General features: G+C 43.9%; 1 protein-coding gene across 2 annotated transcripts; it reads right to left on the bottom strand.

Moving 5' to 3' along the window:
- Nucleotides 1-984: 984 nt before the first annotated feature.
- LOC142982713 (sperm-specific sodium:proton exchanger-like) lies at nucleotides 985-20,322 on the bottom strand. 2 transcript variants are annotated; one of them, XM_076129365.1, is made up of 23 exons: nucleotides 19,215-20,322; nucleotides 18,656-18,818; nucleotides 17,897-18,122; nucleotides 17,264-17,420; nucleotides 16,552-16,726; nucleotides 16,014-16,246; nucleotides 15,324-15,445; nucleotides 14,336-14,462; nucleotides 13,771-13,849; nucleotides 13,220-13,320; nucleotides 12,690-12,823; nucleotides 12,004-12,107; nucleotides 10,965-11,076; nucleotides 10,008-10,183; nucleotides 8,995-9,113; nucleotides 8,410-8,554; nucleotides 8,047-8,150; nucleotides 7,168-7,315; nucleotides 4,063-4,219; nucleotides 3,615-3,685; nucleotides 2,122-2,158; nucleotides 1,625-1,698; nucleotides 985-1,271 (listed from the first exon to the last, which is right to left on the bottom strand). In XM_076129365.1, the coding sequence occupies exons 1-23, from the start codon at nucleotides 20,303-20,305 to the stop codon at nucleotides 1,215-1,217; spliced, it is 3,912 nt and encodes a 1,303-aa protein (XP_075985480.1). In that variant the 5' UTR covers nucleotides 20,306-20,322; the 3' UTR covers nucleotides 985-1,214. The 2 variants fall into 2 exon arrangements, with proteins under 2 accessions (XP_075985480.1, XP_075985479.1); XM_076129364.1 differs by lacking the exons at nucleotides 985-1,271; nucleotides 1,625-1,698; nucleotides 2,122-2,158; nucleotides 3,615-3,685 and having other exon boundaries at nucleotides 4,172-7,075.
- Nucleotides 20,323-20,538: the final 216 nt, after the last annotated feature.

The raw sequence follows: 20,538 nt of genomic DNA, 5'->3' as shown, positions 1-20,538 counted from the left end.
AATTTAAAGGATATCAACTTTCGTTAAAACTACTTAGTTGACACTTCAGAAATATGAAATAAATGCAAATTTGTTTGAGCATTAAATAAAAATCTCATTATTTTAGTTTTGTGTCTTCCATAAATATTAATTGCAACTTACATGAAGAAAAAAATCACACAGTTTATATAGTTAGTTAGTTTGTTTTTAGTTTTAGCCGCAACAACTGTAGCGCCGCGTGTGGTGGGTTCGAATCCTACCCGGGACAAATCTTTGTGTGATGAGCACGAGTATTTGTTCTGAGCCTGGTTGTCAAATTATCTATATAAGTATATATTTATAAGTATATAAGTATGTTTATCAGTTATTTGGTTACCATAATACAAGCTCTGCTTAGTTTGGAATCAAATGACCGTGTGTGAGTTGTCCAAAAATATTTATTGATTTATTTATATCGATTTCGATAATCGACTAAACTAATATCGGTACGTTCGAGAAATAAGATGAAGTCTCATACAGCCTCTTCCCTACGAAACGCCATTGCTAGTGACAGTATTGACAGATGTTATTTTGACATTTATAGGGTTGAGATAAATTTTATTGAGATTTTTGGGGAAACTGGGAATAATTAATAGGATGTTACAAACATTGTCGTACAACGAATCATCAGAATTTTTATAGTTTTAGTCATAAGTAGCTAATTTATTTTTCGTAAAATAATTTCATAGTGGAGTATAATTTTATCTGAGCGTGGATATATTACCTGTTACCTATTTCGTAGGGGTAGGCAGAGACCGAAGAATGTCACATTCTACGAACCCTACAAACTTCGCTTGCTTCATTTACAATATATTATTATACTCACAAAATTTCGCATTTATAATATTAGTAGGATAGTTTGATATCATAATACTTAGATAGCCTTGTATGCAAGGTTCGTAACTTATGCACTTATACAATTTTTTTTATATAAACTTGTTAGACAAAGCTGTATAAAGGCGGACTTAATGCCAGGGGCATTTTCTGCCGGTCTACCTTGGGGTGATGCAGAGATTATTGTGAAAGTGTTTAAAAGAGAAAGGAGTTTAATATTTTAAACATCAGTACCCCACAAGCTATTATAATAATATAAACGTGCTTGAGTTATTAAATATAGCAACATTTGTAAGAAGCATGTATAATTTTATTAATTGCATTTGTTAATAAATTATAATATAACAAAATTTGTTCGTGTATTAATTTTTCTTTGTCGATGATGATCTTCTGACCTTGCCCAGCATTGTGTTGAAAATCTGTAAATGCAAAAAGTACACAGGTCAGTTTTGTTGCCAATTGTATTGAACGAATATTCGTTAGTAAGGCATCTGCACTAATAATAGAATATGTTAAATATTATAGTAATACTAGCTGCTACTTAGATACTGCCGGGTTGGCAAACCTGGTTTTGCCATATAAATTTAAAAAAAAATGGTGTCACTTGGTATGAAAAAAAAGATGTTTGCCGATTCTCAGAGCTACTCAATATGCTCACAAAATTTCATGAGAATCGGTCAAGCTGTTTCGAAGGAGTATGGCAACGAAAACTGTGACGCGAGAATTTTATATATTAGATATGGAAATTTTATACATTAGATTATGTAATAACCTCTTCTTCGGACGCTCCTCCCGATACATTGGGCGGGTGATTCGAGGAACTGTCTATATTCCGCGGCTCTGCAACTGATTACAAAACAATTATTAATATAGACAACTACCCGCTGCGAAAAGATATACTCTAGGTATTTGTTAAACCAGATTATAAACTATCTGTGTACAAAATTTCATTAAAATCCGACAGTCGTCTTGGCGTAGCCGGCGGGAGAGCCCGTCAGATCCGCTTCCTCCCTGGAGCGGGACAAGCAGTAATGCATTTTCCTGACGCAAAAAGAAAAGGGGAACCTTTTTCAGGGGGTTCCGCAAACAACATTAAATTTACACCGCGTAGTTGAGTTTCATTAGGTACTTGTGAGCGTTTTTTGTTTTTGGATTATTTAAATGGGTCCGCGACCCATAATAAAATGGCGCTACGGGTCCGCACTAGTAAAGAGGAAACCCTGGTTTATAGTAATATATAATTAGTATAATTTATAATCATTATCTTACTTCTTGCTCTCGATGTCTCCCTCCTGGATCTGTCAGTCTGTAGAAAATAAAAATGAGTTTATTGCAATATACCTATCTACAATTATTTATTTATACCATCACGCCTTATGCAGTTGGGAATGAAATACACTCATGTTTGGCCGTACATACTGTTAGTCCCATGTAACATGGCGATTGAAAAGAGTGGCCGTGAGTTTCTCGCTAGCTCTTCTCATAAGGCTCTACCCCCTTTCCGAGCTAGTGGTAGATTCAGTAATTGTAACGACTATCATAAGTGTCAATATTTGACCTAAATGAATAAATGATTTGATTTTGAACAGCGGGCGAGTTGCCAGATACCGGACAACATCCATACTAATATTATAAATGCGAAAGTAACTCTGTCTGTCTGTCTGTCTGCTACTTAATCACGCCTAAACTACTGAACCAATTTGCATGAAATTTGGTATGGAGATAGTTTGATACCCGAGAAAGGACATAGGCTACTTTTTACCCCGGGAAAATGACGCATTTCCCGGGAAAATTCAGGTTTCGCCACCGAAGTCGCGAATAATCAATATTATAATGACATTGAATTAACAAAATTCCGTTGTCATGGCAACAGTTTTAATGGTAGATATGCTTTAGCGCGAGTTATATGAGATATAAATAATTTTGAGAATATTTTTCGTGATAAAAGCATATTTTGTTGTCAAGGAATAATTAAGCTTTGTATTAGTAAAAAAAAATCATTCACGCGAGCGGAGCCGCACGGGTCAGCTAGTTAGAAATATAACAGCACTTTGGTCGACGTGGGAATCAAACTCGTGGTCAGCAGTGAATATTACCGCCCAGTATAGATTTGCATAGTCTTTCTTATCGTATGGTTAGTGGTCAACCTAGTGTCAAAGTTGTTCAAGCCGCCCGAAGACCTTTCACGTGGCTTAACGACTGTTATCTTAATTGACAACAACCGGGACCGACTTTTTACGTGCCCTCCGAAGCACAGAGACGCCCAATTCAAATACCACTATGCGGTTTTTACATAGTAAGTATATAATAATATAAATATGTGTGTGTGCGTAGTACTCGTAACCGGCAGTCCTTTATGACAACACTAGCTGACTCTTACGGGTACTCTGCTCCTATTGGTCGTAGCGTGATGTTATATAGCCTATAGCCTTCCTCAATAAATATGCTATCTAACACTGAAAGAACTTTTCAAATCGGACCAATAGTTCCTGAGATTAGCGCGTTCAAACAGACGAACAAACTCTTCAGCTTTATACTATTAGTATAGATACTATTAGTAGGTATAGATGTACGGATGTGAATGAAGCAAAAGAAGTTTGTAAGAATCGTACCCAGTGATTCTGGTCTCTGCCTACCCCTACGGGAAGAAGGCGTGATGTATTGCATTGTAGTTTATTAACAAAAAGTCTTAGTGAGATAAGGGCTTAAGAGACCTTACAGTATTAGTTCTTAAGTCGTATTTCTACTGAATATTAACTCACCACGTCAGCTGCACTCGGCTTGAAATATTTGGGGACAACGTCCTTTTCACTCATAGTGATCATCACGGACGCTGTCAATTAAACAAATATTAAATACATATACTTAGGTACTTGAAGTTTTATAATTTTTTATTTAATTCCATCAGTAGTTTCTGTGATTAGCGCGCTCAACCAACCAACCAACCAACCAAACAAACAAACAAGCTCTACAATTTTATAATATTAGTATATTATAGATCATTTCGATAAAGGCCTGTTTAGACCTCAGCGGTATTCGCTACCGTCTGGGCGGTACTTGATTCTTAAATACCTGAGCGAAATCCGCGCGGTATGTACCTCTACTCACAGTAGCAGCGAATATCGCTCAGGTTTGAATAGGCCTTTAATTGTGTATGCCGAGGGACCGTACTAAGAGGTCAGGCTATTATAGTTAGAAGTAACGTCGTACAGTTCTGCTGCTTGCCCCACACGGAGTCGCGGTAGTTGACCCGGCGCGCCGCGCGGCGCCGCTTGGAGCGCACGCGGCGCGCGGCGGGCGCGCGGGACTCGGCCGACACGCGCCGCGCCGCGCGGTGGTACAGGCAGCGGGACGACACCGACGCGATCTGGACACCACACACACTATAAGGCTAAGTTCATATGATCGCGCGGCGGGCGCGCGGGACTCGGCCGACACGCGCCGCGCCGCGCGGTGGTACAGGCAGCGGGACGACACCGACGCGATCTGGACACCACACACACTATAAGGCTAAGTTCATATGATCGCGCGGCGGGCGCGCGGGACTCGGCCGACACGCGCCGCGCCGCGCGGTGGTACAGGCAGCGGGACGACACCGACGCGATCTGGACACCACACACACTATAAGGCTAAGTTCATATGATCGCGCGGCGGGCGCGCGGGACTCGGCCGACACGCGCCGCGCCGCGCGGTGGTACAGGCAGCGGGACGACACCGACGCGATCTGGACACCACACACACTATAAGGCTAAGTTCATATGATCGCGCGGCGGGCGCGCGGGACTCGGCCGACACGCGCCGCGCCGCGCGGTGGTACAGGCAGCGGGACGACACCGACGCGATCTGGACACCACACACACTATAAGGCTAAGTTCATATGATCGCGCGGCGGGCGCGCGGGACTCGGCCGACACGCGCCGCGCCGCGCGGTGGTACAGGCAGCGGGACGACACCGACGCGATCTGGACACCACACACACTATAAGGCTAAGTTCATATGATCGCGCGGCGGGCGCGCGGGACTCGGCCGACACGCGCCGCGCCGCGCGGTGGTACAGGCAGCGGGACGACACCGACGCGATCTGGACACCACACACACTATAAGGCTAAGTTCATATGATCGCGCGGCGGGCGCGCGGGACTCGGCCGACACGCGCCGCGCCGCGCGGTGGTACAGGCAGCGGGACGACACCGACGCGATCTGGACACCACACACACTATAAGGCTAAGTTCATATGATCGCGCGGCGGGCGCGCGGGACTCGGCCGACACGCGCCGCGCCGCGCGGTGGTACAGGCAGCGGGACGACACCGACGCGATCTGGACACCACACACACTATAAGGCTAAGTTCATATGATCGCGCGGCGGGCGCGCGGGACTCGGCCGACACGCGCCGCGCCGCGCGGTGGTACAGGCAGCGGGACGACACCGACGCGATCTGGACACCACACACACTATAAGGCTAAGTTCATATGATCGCGCGGCGGGCGCGCGGGACTCGGCCGACACGCGCCGCGCCGCGCGGTGGTACAGGCAGCGGGACGACACCGACGCGATCTGGACACCACACACACTATAAGGCTAAGTTCATATGATCGCGCGGCGGGCGCGCGGGACTCGGCCGACACGCGCCGCGCCGCGCGGTGGTACAGGCAGCGGGACGACACCGACGCGATCTGGACACCACACACACTATAAGGCTAAGTTCATATGATCGCGCGGCGGGCGCGCGGGACTCGGCCGACACGCGCCGCGCCGCGCGGTGGTACAGGCAGCGGGACGACACCGACGCGATCTGGACACCACACACACTATAAGGCTAAGTTCATATGATCGCGCGGCGGGCGCGCGGGACTCGGCCGACACGCGCCGCGCCGCGCGGTGGTACAGGCAGCGGGACGACACCGACGCGATCTGGACACCACACACACTATAAGGCTAAGTTCATATGATCGCGCGGCGGGCGCGCGGGACTCGGCCGACACGCGCCGCGCCGCGCGGTGGTACAGGCAGCGGGACGACACCGACGCGATCTGGACACCACACACACTATAAGGCTAAGTTCATATGATCGCGCGGCGGGCGCGCGGGACTCGGCCGACACGCGCCGCGCCGCGCGGTGGTACAGGCAGCGGGACGACACCGACGCGATCTGGACACCACACACACTATAAGGCTAAGTTCATATGATCGCGCGGCGGGCGCGCGGGACTCGGCCGACACGCGCCGCGCCGCGCGGTGGTACAGGCAGCGGGACGACACCGACGCGATCTGGACACCACACACACTATAAGGCTAAGTTCATATGATCGCGCGGCGGGCGCGCGGGACTCGGCCGACACGCGCCGCGCCGCGCGGTGGTACAGGCAGCGGGACGACACCGACGCGATCTGGACACCACACACACTATAAGGCTAAGTTCATATGATCGCGCGGCGGGCGCGCGGGACTCGGCCGACACGCGCCGCGCCGCGCGGTGGTACAGGCAGCGGGACGACACCGACGCGATCTGGACACCACACACACTATAAGGCTAAGTTCATATGATCGCGCGGCGGGCGCGCGGGACTCGGCCGACACGCGCCGCGCCGCGCGGTGGTACAGGCAGCGGGACGACACCGACGCGATCTGGACACCACACACACTATAAGGCTAAGTTCATATGATCGCGCGGCGGGCGCGCGGGACTCGGCCGACACGCGCCGCGCCGCGCGGTGGTACAGGCAGCGGGACGACACCGACGCGATCTGGACACCACACACACTATAAGGCTAAGTTCATATGATCGCGCGGCGGGCGCGCGGGACTCGGCCGACACGCGCCGCGCCGCGCGGTGGTACAGGCAGCGGGACGACACCGACGCGATCTGGACACCACACACACTATAAGGCTAAGTTCATATGATCGCGCGGCGGGCGCGCGGGACTCGGCCGACACGCGCCGCGCCGCGCGGTGGTACAGGCAGCGGGACGACACCGACGCGATCTGGACACCACACACACTATAAGGCTAAGTTCATATGATCGCGCGGCGGGCGCGCGGGACTCGGCCGACACGCGCCGCGCCGCGCGGTGGTACAGGCAGCGGGACGACACCGACGCGATCTGGACACCACACACACTATAAGGCTAAGTTCATATGATCGCGCGGCGGGCGCGCGGGACTCGGCCGACACGCGCCGCGCCGCGCGGTGGTACAGGCAGCGGGACGACACCGACGCGATCTGGACACCACACACACTAAGTATATACCACCTGGGACACAAAATGCCAAAGAAAACATCACGTGATTAATGGTACCGTAGATGTTCGTTACCATTTCACACTGCAGGTCGTCGACCTCGTCCTCCATGATGTCGAGCTCGTCCGTGTCCTTGGCCGGCACGATGAGCAGCTTGGTCTGAGGACAGCTGGCCGACACGATCAGCTGCGACGACTTCGGGAAGATCAGACGGTGAGCCGTCCTGGATAACGAACATACAACTATGTTAGGTTATAAGTATTTTACCTCCATTATCTAATAAAAAAAACCGGCCAAGTGCTAGTCGGAATCGCGCACCAAGGGTTCCGTACCATAATCTATAATAGAAAATTGCTTAAAATTACTTTATCGTTTAATTTAATTATTTATTTGGTAAGGTTATATACTAGTCAATATTTTGTGAAAAATTTAAGAGTCAACCTGTTTTCGTTTTTAATATGAAGAAAAAAAAACGAAACGACCACGTTTATTATATGGGGACCCACTTAATTATTTTAAGTGTTTTAGTATTTGCTGTTACGGCGGCAACGGAAATACATAATCTATGAAAATTTCAGCTTCCTAGCTATTACGGTTCATGAGATACAACCAGGGATGCGTTTTTACCTTTAAAGTACGGAACCCTAATAAACAGAAAAACGTGTAATCCATACTAATATTATAAATACGAAAGTAACTCTGTCTGTCTGTCTGTCTGTTACTCAATCACGCCTAAACTACTGAACCAATTTGCATGCAATTTGGTATGGAGATATTTTGATACCCGAGATAGGACATAGGCTATATGTCATCACGCTACGACCAAAAGGAGCAGAGTATCATATCAGTAAAAAATGTTACAAAAACGGGGAAAAATTTCGCCCATTCTCTCTTATGTGACGCAAGCGAAGTTGCGCGTGTCAGCTAGTTTTAATATAACTAAGTGTTGCTTACCTGGGTATATAGCAAGGAGGTTGGAACACCTCTCTAGTGGCCATGTCCTGACAGACTCCATCCAGGAGTACTATGTCTTCCATCAGCTCGTTGACAACGAATACCTTTAATATTTTATATATTAACAACTGGCCGGTTGGGTTCAATGCCCTGGCTACATCTTAGAATTGACGATTATCTAATTATGGTTAATATATTCTCAATAGAAGCTCGGCGTATAGCAACAATATAAAAAAATGTTTAATACAATTCTTGATGGCTTGCAAAGATCCCGACCGGTACTTGGCCAGCGTGGTGGACTCAAGGTCTAACCCCTCGGACAGTAACGGGTCATACAAAAATCAGGTTGAACATTGTACTTACTTTAAAAGCTTTAAGACAAGGCACGAAGGCATGTTCGAGCCTCATGCTGAGCTTCTCGTAAGGCCAGCCGTGGTACGCGGGCACAGACGGCAGCACCATCATGGATAACTTGATGCCTATCTCCCGCCACATGGATGCTTCCAGACTGAAGGACATACGTCATAACTTTTAAACTCTCGCGTTGCATGATTAATGTATAATATAATACGGGAATTAACGCGAACACGCATTTTTCCTTAAAATGCCTAACGTTTCGGCGCCGGTTGCACTCGCCGCAGTCAGCCTGCGACCACGGCGAGTGCAACCTGCGTTGAATTAATACGCTACCCTTAATACGCTTTTAATATTCGTAAAATGCGTGTTCGCGGGGATATGGATGGATGTTTGTTACTCTTTCACGCAAATACTACTAAATCGATTACAATGAAATTTGGTATGTAGGTAGCTGAAGACTCAGAATAACACATAGGCTACTTTTTATTCCGGAGTTCCCGAGGGATCGGGACTTACACGTTTACACGGGAAGGGTTTCCACGCGGACGAAGACGCAGGTGGCCTATAGTATAGAGTAAAGGTAGTAATTACCCCATGATAGGATGTGGTGCGAGACTGAAAGCTTCTTGTATAACAGCGAGAGTGATGTAGTACGCTTGAACCGCCGAGTCGCACCGCACTGTGTAGTTGTATGGCCGGTTTGTAAGCACCTGATGAAGAAAAGTGATAAATAAATATAGTTGTAGCTACTAGTCGGTAAACGATCTGTGGGTTAAGCAACCATTGGCGCGGTCAATCGCAGCGATTGCCGTAGCAATGGCAACACTTGTCAAAAACAACATTTTCCCCAAACGTCAACGACCGAAGAACTCAAAATGGTGTGCTATTAGAATTTAACGAAATTTTACATAATTCGAATTATGCGGATATAATGTTGTCGACTCGAAATCAATATTTTTTATTCATATAAGGTTTCGATCGAGTCTACCGTACCCCTTGGCGAAATCTATACTAATATTATCTATACTAATATTATAATCTATACTAATATTATAAAGCTTTAGTTTAGTTTTTAGTTTATTAAAAAAGACAACTCCCGCACTAAGAATTGCTCTTGTGTCGCGGGGACTTTTACAAACATACAAACAACGGACACAAAGGACAACCAGACCCGAAACAATTATTTGTGGATCGCACAAATAATTGTCCCGTGTGGGAATCGAACCCACGACCTCCCGTTGCAGTGGTATCGGCGTGGCGACCTAAACCACTGCGCCACGGAGGAAGCTGAAGAGTTTGTTTGTTTGAACGCGCTAATCTCAGGAACTACTGGTCCGATTTGAAAAAATCCTTCATTGTTAGATAGACCATTTATCGAGGAAGGCTATAGGGTATATATCATTACGCTACGACCAATAGAAGCAGAGTAGCATTAAAAAATGTCACAAAAACGGGGAAAATTTTGACCCATTCTCTCATATGTGACGCAAGCGAAGTTGCGCGGGTCAGCTAGTTATTAATATAGATGTAAGTAACTTCGTTTGATTGCTGTAAATAAAGTAATTATTATTGGAGACTTTATGAGCTTAAATTAGTGTACTAACTCCTAGAACTCCCACAGCATTGCCGGACACGATGTAATCCTGGCACGGCTCGCCGAACTTCAGGTCTGTCATGAACTCGTAGTTAGGTATGGCCTCGTCGAGGGCATCGTCCGGCGGGATGTACGACGCCTCCAGGAGACCAGACACTAGGATGTAGAAGCCTTTGGGCTCGTCTCCTGTTGAAGATAAAGGTTTAAAAGTTATAACTATTAAAGGTTTTGTTAGGGGCCTGAGCTGTAGCCCTTTGTTGCATATAAATGTACTGACTTAGTCATCAAGTTCTATATATTATGTGTAACAAAAATAAATAGTTTAAATGGTTTAAGAACACTTGTATTTATGACTAGCTGACCCGCGCAACTTCGCTTGCGTCACATAAGAGAATCATAATTTTCCCCGTTTTTGTAACATTTTTCACTGGTACTCTGCTGCTATCGGTCGTAGCGTGATGATATATAGCCTATAGCCTTCCTCGATAAATGGGCTATCTAACACTGAAAGAATTTTTCAAATCGGACCAGCAGTTCCCGAGATTAGCGCGTTCAAACAAACAAACAAACAAACAAACTCTTCAGCTTTATAATATTAGTATAGATTAGTATAGATAAAAACTCACCCACGCCTCTCCACTCGCGTACCGTGCTTAGACTATTTTAATTAATTAATTTAGTTGATTCATAAATAATGTTAAAATTGTAAGTATTACAGACTGAAACATTTTATTAGGCATATATTTGATACCAACGATTAAGTATATGAAACTGTGACGTCACTATACTGTATTTCTGTACTAAAATGTCTTTTTGACATTTCGTAAAGAGTAGCTGATCTGATAGTCAACTACCCTACTTCAACAGGACTTTTTATCACTGGAAATCTTTTCAGGAGGACTAAACCGCGGGTAGAATTCAGTATTATTTAATTTTATTTAGCTTTTCAAAAATAGTATCTACCTACCTCTAGATATAAGTACGTCATTGATATTATAGTTGATAATTTCAGAGTGTTCGAGAAAGAAGTCGGCGATCCTCTCGTTCCCTTGCAGCCATGACACCGCACGTAACTGCGTCTGTTATAACAACAATACTAAAATATACATAAGCATTACCCCTTTTTACCCCCTTCTAGGGAAAGTTTCCAAAAATCCTCTCTTATGCCCGGTTTCTGGGACACATTTAGCGGTAGTTTATCTATTTAATAGCGTTTAAGCTTATATAAATATGACAGTTGGAATAGATTAACTACCGCTAAATGTGCCTCAGAAACCGGGCATAAGAGAGGACTTTGGACACTCCCCCTCGAATGGAGTAAGCAAGGGGAAAGTAGTACCTCAGAAATCGTATGTTAGTGCTCCTCTACACTTCCTAAGGAATCTTCATACCGAATTTCAACTTTCTACGCTCAGTAGTTTCGGCTGTGCGTTATCAGTCAGTCAGTCAATAATAATAATGTCCTCCTAGCCGATATACGGCTACGGCGATCAGTTTCATTGAAACTGGCCATCTGTGCAGGACTTGTTTATAGTGTCCAAGTGTGTGCACAATACACAAGTACACTCTCTATTCCATCACTCTCATAGTTTGGTGGGACGGATAACCGACACGACCAGTGAGAGGTCAGGCGCAGGACCGGCGGCTTTACGTGCTCTCCGAGGCACGGAGGTCTTCGACCTCAACTTCCTAACTCCGGGCAATCTCTAAGAAATTCTTAACAGAAAATCTTAGAAAAGACTTTTTGGCCCGACCCAGGATTCGAACCCGAGACCTCTGGCACCGCAGTCGCATATACTACCGACCGCGCCACAGAGGCAGTGAAAGGAAGAGTTTGATAATATTAATTGATTGATGATGATAAAATCAGAGCGAAGTGGAGGAGAAAGACCAGGAAGGCTGACCCCACTACCATGATAGCATGGAAGAGAGAGAGATAATGATGGTGATAAAAGAAATTTTGGCAAGTCCGTATTGTTTGGTTAATAAATAACATAATTTTTTACCTCAGGAGAAGAGGGCGCCACTAGACTTCCTTTGTGACGACACAGCTGAATTTTATCTTGAATTGCTTTTAACAACAACCTGTATTCCATTTCATCGAGAAAACCTGAAGACAAAATGATCATTACATGAATTTCAATCAATCAGCTTAGCCTTTCTGCCAACTATGTTGGAGTCGGCTTCCAGTCTCACCGGATGCAGCTGAATACCAGTATTTTACATGCAGCGACTACCTATCGGACCACTAAAACCCAGTTACCTGGGCTATAACACTATAGCATCGAACATTCCGAAACTTGTCATGCGTAATATGGTCACCCATCCACAGAACAACCTAGGCAAGCGTAGCTTAACGTTAGAAATCGAACCGTTATTACTTAGCTCTTTATGAATGTATGAAAGTAAATGAAGCAAAATAATTTTTGTGCAAGCAAAGAAAGTGTTGTTCTTTAATCTTACCTTAGCCTTAGTAACCCTACTATTCTAATATTATAAGTAAATGCGAAAGTTTGTGATTATGGATGGGTGTATGCATGTTTGTATGTTTGTTACTCTTTCAAGAAAAACCTACAGAACGGATTTTAACGAAATTAGGTCGACTTATAGCTTCAGTAATGAGAAAAAAATTATATAAATGTATTCATTCATTCATTCAACAAAATGTATATAATTATGTACGTATGTATACCTTCTTCCTTCAGTTGCATGGCGTCTAACGTCATGATGTTGAGCGTGGAGGTGGTCGCCTGCTTGGTCTTCACCGTGATGGCGGTCCACGGCCGGTCTCGCTGCAGCAGCCCTAGCTGACGAGTCACAGCCAATCTGTACAATGATTAAAACTCTTCACACACTTCCAAGGGAAAATATCAGCTACATTCAGTCGCAAAGGTCCAGTTTGGTAAGACGTAAAATAATGCGTTACGCATACCCTGCGCCCTGGGTGGAGCCCAGGGTTATGTGGGACTCTCTCTAGGAAGGGCGGGCATACCCACTAAATCCCCACGAGTGCACAAACACAAAGTATGCAAGCAAAAAGATAAATTTCTCACATACCTATCAATCAATTATAAGTTTTCAATTTAGAAATTTAAACAGTATCTACGAGCTTGACATTGTCCTGAACGCTCAGACCGTGACTTACCCCCGGTTTCTGAGGTACATTTAGCGGTAGTTTATCTATTTAGTAGCGTATAAACTCATATAAAATATAACACTTACCTGTCATTATCTAACTTAGCATTAAGCATGTCTTGTATATCTTTGTTGTCAACTAACTGTGGGAGTAGGTTACATGCTTCTTGCGCGCCGGTTACAAAGCCCTGGAAATATTAAATTATTATAAACATACAAATAAATTTACATACCTACATGTAACATAATATCTGTTATACCCGAAGAGGCACAGGTGTTTAAAATACGCTGTAAGCTTATGGCTATTTACCGGGCACGTTATCAAATTCCAAGTTTCTTTAAAAAATGTTTCTTGCATTAAAGTAGCCTATATTAATCAGTAATAATGTCGCATTTAAAAGGTAAAAAAATCTTTCAAATTGGTCCAGTACTTTTTGAGCCAATTCGTTTCAAACATAATTACGTACAAATCTTTTACAATCTTTTTTTCTCATATTTTCTTTTTCAAAAAAATCACGTGCTTAATAGTAGTGATACTTATTAGAAAAGCCCTATAGCAATTTTTCCGGAAATATAACCCGGTACCGCACTTTCGTAAGACTACTAAGGCAGTCCTGAAAGTAAATGATACAACATACCTTACCGACGTCATATCCAAACGCAAGTTGCACATCAATCATACGATCTATGTAACCCATTATTTTGGGCACAGAAACTCTGGAAAAGTAACAAAATACTATGCGAAATATTATAAAATATTATACCTACTAGTGGCCACCCGCGACTTAATCCGCGTGGAAACCCTCCGGGAACTTCGGATAAAAAATGCCTATGTGTTATTCTGGGTCTTCAGCTACCTACATACCAAATTTCATCGTAATCGATTCAGTAGTATTTGCGTGAAAGAGTAACAAACATCCATACATAATACATACATACATTCTCACAAACTTTCGCATTTATAATATTAGTAGGATTAGAAATTAATTTACCACAATCATCTACACATTACTAGAAATACGAAAGAATTCGGGGATTCGCTTGTTTGCCAGATATTCAATATTCCCAATAAAGATGTAGCCTATGTTGGGTCCTAGTTTCCCATGCTTAATTACATCAAAATCATCAGTCACTTAGCCTTTAAAGCGCAACAGACAGACAGACTTTTTTATTATAATATTGGTACAAACAAAGTATATTTACCTAGCAAGCTTGCAGAGTCTAAGAAAGCGTAACATTCGCAACAATTTAGTCGCAGTAATGAAACTGGAGTTAACGTTACTCCACTTATCCCACGACGACACACTGTCTATTATGTCCAACACCAAGTCTGGGAAAGAAAAACGAATACTGATCGACTACAGGACAAAGTTCTCCTCTCAGTATGAGCAAGATTAGGTAGTTGTATAATCAAAACGATGAATTATTTCACCAATTTACATACTACACTAGCTGACCCGCGCAACTTCGCTTGCGTCACATAAGAATAGGTCAAAATTTTCCCCGTTTTTGTAACATTTTTTATTGCTACTCTGCTCCTACTAGTCGTAGCGTGATGATATATAGCCTTCCTCGATGAATAGACTATCTAACACTTAAATATTTTTTCAAATCGGAGCAGTACTTAGTTCCTGAGATTAGCGAGTTCAAACAAACAAACTCTTCAGCTTTATAATATTAGTATAGATAATATCACGCCTTTTTGCGACAGAGCCCAAAAAGCGCCACTTAGTACGATTCTTACTTTTATCAACCCTATTTCTATCAATAAATTCACTAGGTAACAGGTAGGTATATATCCCACCGCTGGGCAAGCCTTTTGGCATGAGAGATGACTGGAAGCTTCGAAATTCCCTCCAATAACTCAGCATCCCTTGAGTTACTTAAGTACTCCATGTTGGTAGCCAAATGCTAATTAGTTTCTGGGAAGCCGAAACAATACGATGCAAGTCGTAAAGAACGCGTTTTCTGCGCAAAAGTATGCGACTGAACACCTTAGTTCGTTAGAAAGCTTGTCCAGTTGGCTTTTGCTTGTAAGTCAGCAGATTTAATTAACAAACTCCCACATATATGGCCAATTCCCTTACCACCGGTTTCTAAGGTACATTTATCGGTAGTTTATCTATTCATTAGCGTTTAATCTTAATCTTTAGTTAGTTAGTAAGCAGGGTATTTTAATGTTGACACTTACCACCGGTAGCCAAGACAATGATACAAAAGTCTAATTTGTTCCAATGTGACTTGAAATATCCGCGGAAGCCGAGCGCACACATCTTTATCACCATTTCCATTACGTAGATTGTGAAGAAGAATCTAAAATATTACGGTATTAATATTAAAATACATATTGCATAAATAAAATTTCACCTTTTGTTTATAGGGGTACTAGGGGCAGAGACTCATGAACGCCACTTGCTACAATCTATCTCATTCTCACCACAGCTATAATTGTCAAAAAATACAATATACTGACTGTATCAAATACTTTGTAAAAAGTTTACGAAAGAATATTATGAATTTGAATTGAATTTGACTTCCGACAACCGGCCAGCTAAAATCCACTTAAGTAAAAATATACCCCTAAATAAGGGAGGAGCTTGGCTTTTAGTCAAGTGCGGGATAAGGACTTTATATTCCACTAAGTATGGTTATAAGAACGCTCAGACAATAGACATGCTTCTGGGCTTCGCATCTCTTTGAAAGAAATTTCAGTCGTTAATCTTAATCCGATGTTTTTCTTTCACCGTTAGGATAAGTGATAATTTATTTGGCATACACACACATGGAGAAATGCGAAGTATAGTAGATAAGGATGGTTTCTTGTACCATTTGGCTAAAGAAAAAAATATTATAGAAAAAAACTAAATAGAAAAGTACTAACACATTGAGCACTTTGATGGCAAACCAGGCGGGTTTGGAAGGCGACTTCATGGCCACTTCATACAATATGACGGGCGTGTTACACAGTATAGTGAGGTAGATGAACCCGTCGAACCACACGTTGGTGATGATTCTGTAGCAGTGTTGCCGCCATTTCTGGCGAGGTACTTGAGCGTTGGCCGCCTCGGGGGTTATCATGTTCACCAGTTTACGACGCAGCCAGCGCGCGTGGGTCTGTGTACCATAAAATATGGTTTCTTTCATAATTATAATTATAATAAGGTATATATAGACAGTTGCGCTCACTAAACGATCTGCAGGTTAAGCAAACCTTGGCGCGGTCATATCATAGATGGGTAACCGCATAGTGGTATTTGAACTGGGCGTCTCCGTACTTCGGAGGGCACGTAGAAAATCAGTACCGGCTGTTGTCAAATTAATACAAATATATTGTCTACTTAAAGACAAAGGGCTCTTCCCGAAGAGAAATCAGGTCAGGCAAGGAGTCTAATCCTTCCTCCATAACACTACCCACGTACCTTCGGCTTCCACAGAGTGCCGAGCTGCTCCAGGTTGATCTTGCCGTCCTCAGCGTCGGCCGCGACCTCCACCGCCTGCACCAGCACCCTCACGCCGTCCTTACTGATCTTGCCGTGCTCGTACTGACGCCAGTACGATATCTTCAACGCTTTTAATACGCGCTGATTGGCTTCCCTACGAAATAATGCACATAGATCTGTAGCTCGATTCTCTACTACTATTGACTACCGACAACCGGCTTGTGGAGGAACGAGGTGATCATGTTCCTCCAACCAAAGGGAGGACCTTCCGACCAGGCGAGGTGATCGTGCCTGGTGGGCCTAGGCTGCCCGACTGTTGTAGTCGGGAACTTGTATAGTCAATTGCAGTGCAAACTTCGATAGCGCGATTCAGGACTTGTGACGTGGTCCCAGTAGATGTCGCTGCATGTAGCGATCCGCTACAGGCTTATCATCAAGAAATTTAGGGGCTTTTTTTCTTAGTCTGTTTGAGTGTTCCACAGGTGCTCCATTCCAAATCCCCCTATTGGCGGCAAGAGCCGGCCAGTCCTTTTCAAATGCGTCCAGGTCATCTCGCTATCTCCGTTTAGGTCTCCCGCGTCTGCGATGACCATCCTCTGGCATCCAGTTGGTGGATATGGGGGCCCACCTTTCCGGATGCATGCGGATAATAGGTTATTTTTTAATAAAGCGTTAGGAAATATAAATTTACCTGACCATCTCAGCGAACTCCTTCTTAGTAGGTTCGTTAGGTATTTCTCTCTCGCAGTCAGGGCACGTGGTGTAATGGTAGCCCATGTAAGTGTCGTCATCACTGTCTTCATCTCGGCCAGACATTTGTAGTTGATACGGGTGCTTTATTGTCGTTCCTGTACATACATAGTAACCCGACATAGACCCTTCCGTCTGTCGCATTAGTCCCATGATTCTCTGCAACGGGACTACTGCGACCAAAACAGTGGCACTTGTCCCGCCACGGGACAACTTAACGGGACTACTGGGAATGACTCCTCCGTCTGTCCCATTAGTCCCATGATTTTTCTGCAACGGGACAACTGGCACCAAAACAGTGTCACTTGTCCCGCCACGGGACAACTGGGACAAAATAGTGCCAGTTGTCCCGTCACAGGACAACTCAACGGAACTAGTGGGATAGACCCCTTCTACTGAACTGTCTCCATGCTAAATTTCAATTTGATTTTGGTGAAATATAGCATGGAGAGAGGTGAGTCGTTAAACCATGATATCTTCAAACTTTCCCATAAAGACCATTAGCACGGAAGCATAGATGTTGAAGCACAAAAAATAACAACCTATAGCTTGAAAACAAGGTGTTCAAACTAACCATCCTGCACCATATCCCAGTTAGCATCAGCGAGGAACTTGTCCATCTTGAGCATGGAAATACAGCGGTCCCTGGTCATCATGATGCGTTTGACGCAGTTCGTCATGTTGGCCTTCTTGGCCAGAGATATCTCCGCCAGACCGAGGATCTTGAGCATCTTGCGCATGGATGTTGCGTTGATTAACACGGACAGAATCACTAGACCGGTCGTTTGGATTATAAAGATCTAGAACAAGAAATAAAGGAAGGAAATAATATGTCAGCCTGCGACCACGGCGAGTGCAACCTGCGCCGAAACGTTAGGCATTTTAAGGAAAAATGCGTGTTCGCGTTCATTCCCGTATTCTATTATACATTAAGAAATTAAAGTAGGTATAAGTATTCTTTAGTATACGATATAATGTATGCGTCTATCTGCATAAAAACTATTCGTTTTTCTATTTCCTCGGTCCGATGCTGTTGGGTACCAATTTGGTCGAATGCACTTAAATGTCCGTTTTCTTTCCTTCGGTGGAAAACGGTGTTATATTCTAACTTTTGCTCGCGATTTCATCCGCGTGCTCAGTGTCTTAGGACAGAATTTTCATACAAACTTCCGTCCCCTATTTTAACCCCTTGGGGGTAGAATTAATGCGGACGCCTACGTCTTATCATCTACCTGCATGCCTAATTGCAGGCCGATCCGCCTGTGGTTTGATCTGTGCGTTGATAGATTATTATGTAATCAGTCATCTTTGTTATATAGATTTAGATACTTGCCTCTCCAGCATCAGAGACGGTAGGTGTCTGCAGCACCATGAGCGCCAGGCACAGAGACAGCATTCCTCGGAGCCCGCCCCACACACACGCCATACAATGCTGCCACGTCATGCCGTAGCCCACGTGGCGGAGTATAGGCGTCATTGCCGAGTATACCATCAGCCTTCAAACAATTTATCAAGGTCAGTATACTCTAAAATAAATTTGAACAATTGAAAAATAATCGTCAGCATAATATCGGAGAAAAGGCAATAAATTTTTAAATTGCTTGTTTTATAACATTTAGGAATCGAACCTAATATTCACAGTATGCGTTCCATGACGACTAATAGGCTACTGGAAGTGTCATTGTGAGGCAATATCCATTTTTTTGTTGACCATTATAGACTTTTCTCAATATATCAGAAAAATTTAGACGTTGCCTGACCGTGAATTCGAATCCGAAACTCAGCGATTGTAATTTTTACTCTTACGTCTGAACCACAGGGACCGCATATTATCAATACAAGACAGTTACGTACTAAATAAGTTCTACCAGAAAATAACTTGAAACACTTACCTCGAAAAATAAACAGTGGTATACGTGACAAAGATCAGCGCGACTTGCCTCACACATATCACATCATTGACTTTGTCAAATATCACGACACCGACCATCGTGAACAGCAGACTGTTCGCCGCGTGAGCAGCTATCGTCCAAAAGTGAGCCACCACCAGCTCGACATCACTAGCTATCGTAGACTTCGTCTTACTCACCAAAATACCCGTTAAAAGAGTCCCTAACAACCCAGATACGTATAATATCTTCTCCCCAACGTAAAATGCTATGTACGCACCAGCCAAAGTAACTGTTACCGCGCATAATTCATCGTAATAAGTAACTGATAGTAAAGTACCTGTTATTTTACCCGTTAGGACCCCTAATAAGACCCCACCACCCCCATATCTTAGCAAATAAAGGGTTATTTGAGATGGTTTTGTTATAGCTTCGGCTATGTACCCGAAAACAGCCATAAATTCGATCATTACTGTCACATCGCCTAGCAAACCCTCGCCTAAGAGTAGCACGCTAATATATTTCCCTTTAGACATAGTTTTCAATTCGCCCACGACTTCTAAAGGGTCGATTGGGGAACAGACTATACCAAATAGTAATGAAATTGAATAAGTCCAGGACGTTTCGATTAAATAAGACGCCATTAAAGCAACTATAGGTGCTGTTAACAGGGCTCCGGGAACAGCTACTAGGAAAATCTGTAGCATACTTCGCCAGAAAGAATGTGCATCAACACTATAAGATGTCTTGAAGATAAGAATAGGTAGGAAAACTATTAAAAGTAGGTCTACTTCCATATAACAGATGCTGACGTAAGGTTTAAACGCTGGGAATTTGTTAGCGCAGACTCCGGCGATTCCACCAAAAACAAACATCATTACACGGTAAGGTATTGACATTCCGATCCATAGCATTACTGCTCGTACCAAAACTCCTAGTAATAACGTCATGAAGATGAACAGACATCCCGTGTATACAGGATACGCTAAAGATGGTCGACTAGTATTATAGTCAAGCGTTTGTTTTTCATTTAATTCGGTTTTATTAGCAAAAGTTAAATGTAAAATCAATATAAATATTATTGTTAACGCCATTTTGGCAGTATATGCATGGCCTTGTAGATTTTTTGAATTACTATTATGATCATAATTGTAACTTTATTTGTCCTGGCAATATTTAAAACAATAAGTATTTTTTTAAGTAAATAACGCGGATTACAATGCGGTTAAAATAACCCCTAGCACAATTAGATTACGTACTATATTCCTTGACGGCATGCAAAGTTTCCAACCCGCACTTGGTCAGCGAGGTGGCCTCAAGGCCTTCC

This window comes from Anticarsia gemmatalis, chromosome 22 (genome assembly GCF_050436995.1).
Source record: "Anticarsia gemmatalis isolate Benzon Research Colony breed Stoneville strain chromosome 22, ilAntGemm2 primary, whole genome shotgun sequence".
In the NCBI taxonomy this organism is placed as follows: domain Eukaryota; kingdom Metazoa; phylum Arthropoda; class Insecta; order Lepidoptera; family Erebidae; genus Anticarsia; species Anticarsia gemmatalis.
The sequence above is the reverse complement of the archived record's forward strand: the minus strand, read 5'-3'. Positions and strand labels throughout refer to the sequence as shown.

Excerpts from the sequence above, each read along its gene's own strand:
- LOC142982713 (XM_076129365.1), bottom strand. The coding sequence starts at position 20,305 with ATGGCGTTAACAATAATATTTATATTGATTTTACATTTAACTTTTGCT. Across the intron at positions 16,247-16,551 it reads GCACTCTGTGGAAGCCGAAG|ACCCACGCGCGCTGGCTGCG; the intron begins GTACGTGGGTAG and ends TATGGTACACAG. Across the intron at positions 3,686-4,062 it reads GTGGGGCAAGCAGCAGAACT|CGTCCGTGATGATCACTATG; the intron begins GTACGACGTTAC and ends TTTAATTGACAG.